At 36.6% G+C, this 3,176-nt stretch overlaps 1 protein-coding gene across 1 annotated transcript in view; it reads right to left on the reverse strand.

Annotated features, from left to right (window-relative positions):
* LACTB2 (lactamase beta 2) overlaps positions 1–3,176 on the reverse strand; it is a 33,120-nt gene that overhangs the window by 4,757 nt on the left and 25,187 nt on the right. The window contains exon 4 of the mRNA XM_012809801.2: positions 1,209–1,383. Coding sequence (XP_012665255.2) covers positions 1,209–1,383 — 175 coding nt within the window. The remainder of the gene's footprint in view (positions 1–1,208; positions 1,384–3,176) is intronic.

Genomic DNA, 3,176 nt, shown 5'->3' on the forward strand with positions numbered 1-3,176 from the left:
TTAGGCTGGTCTCAAACTCCTAGGCTCAAGTGATCTCCTGCCTCAGCCTCCCAAAGTGCTAAGATTACAGGAGCAAGTCATTCCACCTGGACAGAATCATCATTTTTTTTTTTCTGCAGTTTTTGCTAGGACTGCATTTGAACCTGCCACCTGCAAATATATGGGGCCGGAACCCTACTCCTTTTAGCCACAGGCGCTGCCCAGAATCATCATCTTTGTAAGCATGGGCAGTTACCTGATGACTCACTGTTGGGGGTTATCAGAGTATTCTACTATCTATATACATAGGTGAGGCAGAAAATAACCTCAATATACCAATGTATAGTCTATAGTTGCTATCCTCTAGTAGTAGGAAGAAATGAACTATTTAATGATATTTAAATACTCATATACTTTTTTGCCAATCATTTAGTATCTTTATAGATGTTTTAACCATTCATTCCTCCCTTTTAAAACAAAGCTCAATGTGAATAAACTGTTTCTTGATAACTTTGGTCTGCAGGTCATTAAGGTCCTTTACCAACTGTAACTGACCCCAGGTTGCCGTTCCAAATTCATCTTTAGTTACAATCTCCTGTATCTTATGCCTGTGTAAGTTGTGGTAGTGAGTTTTTAAACTCTGGTAATCTTACTTCAAGGCCCATACATCCTCAACCTCTTAAGCTATACTGCCTATGGAGTAGACATCTAATAAACATTTGCTGAAAAACTGACTGCCGCATAGTCCATTGAGTGTAAGGCTCTTTCCCTATATACTAAATTACTCTATTCATGTTCTTTGATATGCACTATTTTCTCCTTTTCCTCCACTGTGGGCACTGCTGCTACTTCTTGCTGCCATATCCCAATATTTGTCTCTAATAGATTACCTCTTCTTACTTGCTGCAGGCTAGGACACCAGATAATCAAGATAAACACAATAATAAATAAAAAATTTAATCATCAGACTATCAGTAGCAATTTCTCCTACAGAGTATAGTATATAAAGTTAATGATGGCTCACGATGGTTATTTTTGTTTTCTAAGGCCAGTTTTTAGTATTAGTGTTCTATAAAGTTGGGACTGTTGGCCTCAAATCAAGACAAGTGGCATAACGTAAGATGACAGACTTTTTCTGATCTGGGATGTGGTAAATTTACCATATTTAAAGCCCATTAAATAGATTTTTCTAATAAATCCATGGCTATATACAAATAAATGAAAATTACCTTATAAATAATTTTTACAAGGTCCATTACTGTAAATGATTTTTCAAAGTTCTCACGAAACAATGTAAGAATTTGCTGTTCTCGGATATTTCTGTGAGAAATGTACTGCAGAATTTTAGCTTCGGCATTATTGATTACTGGGCCATGTCCTGTATTAAAATAATGATAAAAATTACTTCAACCAGATAAAAACTATTAAGTACAATGGAAGTTAACTCATTGTATTTAAAAATAATTCATTTGGTGTAGTGGAAAAGCACGCTAAGTACACAAACATAAATTGTTCGGAAAACTTTACATGCATGAAAGATTTAAAATTACATACAATGCTCCTCAAATTACAAAATTATAGCAAATAAAATCTATAGAAAATGTTATGTTACATTAAAAATATAAAATCAAAATATAATAATAAAACATAGCAACTGTAACAATAAAATAGGTAATATTTATGGAGTGCTTCCTATATGCCAGGCACTGCTCTAAATGCTTAATATATATTATTCTTACAGGAATCTCATGAGGTTGGCACTATTATTATTCTTTAAGAACAGAAACTGAGGCACAGAGAACGTAAATAATCTGCCCACAGTTATATAGCTAACTGGGGTGGAGCTGGGATTCTGACTTGGGAGCTCTTAACCACTCTGTACTAAGCTCACTTACACAAGACTGAAAAAGGAGAATGTAAAAAGCAGCTTCATGTGAGTGACAATACTAAAAATTCACAAGACCCATATGAGAATTTAAAAAATTTGGGTATAGGCTAGTGATTCAGAAATTTTGACAACCTTAATTAAGTTGCATTGAAATTTACTTCCTTTTTAAGACAATGCAAATTAATCTGTAAGGCGGATGTTTCAAGTATCTGAGAACAAAATATGTAGAAGCAGGCTAATCTATTTATTCCATACAGAGCACAGGCTGTGGTTAGACACAGACTATCATTTATTAGCTGTGTGGCTACAAGGAAGTCCCTGAATCTCCCTGAGTCTGTTTCTTCAGCTGTCTGATGAGGAAACCACTATCTACTTTAAAGGGTTTTTTGTGAGGATGACAGGTGTAAAGGCCTCTGCACAATACCTGATGGCTAGCAGGCTTAAATATATGGTAGCTATGGCTACAGAGCATAATTTACATATAAACAACGGCTGTCCTAATAAGCCAGTTCACTGCATTCACGAAAGCAAACACTCTAAGAACCTCTGCCAGGCAGCCTCTTATTAACCTAGCTTCAATGTGAGTATTATGAATGCCTACTCTCTTCTTTTTAAAAATAGCTAGCAGTTTCCATTCCTTTTATGTCATGATATTAATCTAAATGCCCAGCTCCACTGTATATTTCCTACTCTCTCAGCAGTAGGAACTCAAGAGAGAATGTAAGTGTACTGAAGAGCCTGTGTTGACAAATTTTTCCATGGCTGTTTGGTTTACAGCAAATTAGAAGGAGTTGGAAAATTAAGTAACCTAGTCCTGTTTTCCTTCTGGGTCTTCTTATTGGGTCCTGTGTCTTCCTTAGCTTTTGAGATGGAGGGGAGATTCATACTGTAAAGCAGTATAGTGAGATCTGCGATATTAACAAGTTTCTTTTTCTGAAGAATGGAAATAAACATACCATTTAACAGTTGAAATGAAGCTATTGTTATTTATTTTTTCAGACAGAGTCTTGCTCTGGTGCCCAGGCTACAGTGCCATGGCCTCAGTTCAGCTCACAGCAATCTCAAACTCCTGGGCTCAAGCAGTACTCCTGCCTCAGCCTCTGATGTAGCCGAGACAACAAGCATCTGTTATAATGCTTGGCTAATATTTCTATTTTTTAAGACATAGACCTTGCTCTTGCTCAGGCTGGTCTCAAACTCCTGAGTTCAAGCAACCCTCCTGCCTCTAGGCCTCCCAGAATGCCAGGATTATAGGTGTGAACCTCCACACCTTACTGAAGCTATTACTCTTTCAATATAGTGAATTAAG

This window comes from Otolemur garnettii, unplaced genomic scaffold (assembly GCF_000181295.1).
Source record: "Otolemur garnettii isolate 467f Iridium unplaced genomic scaffold, OtoGar3 scaffold00113, whole genome shotgun sequence".
NCBI lineage: Eukaryota > Metazoa > Chordata > Mammalia > Primates > Galagidae > Otolemur > Otolemur garnettii.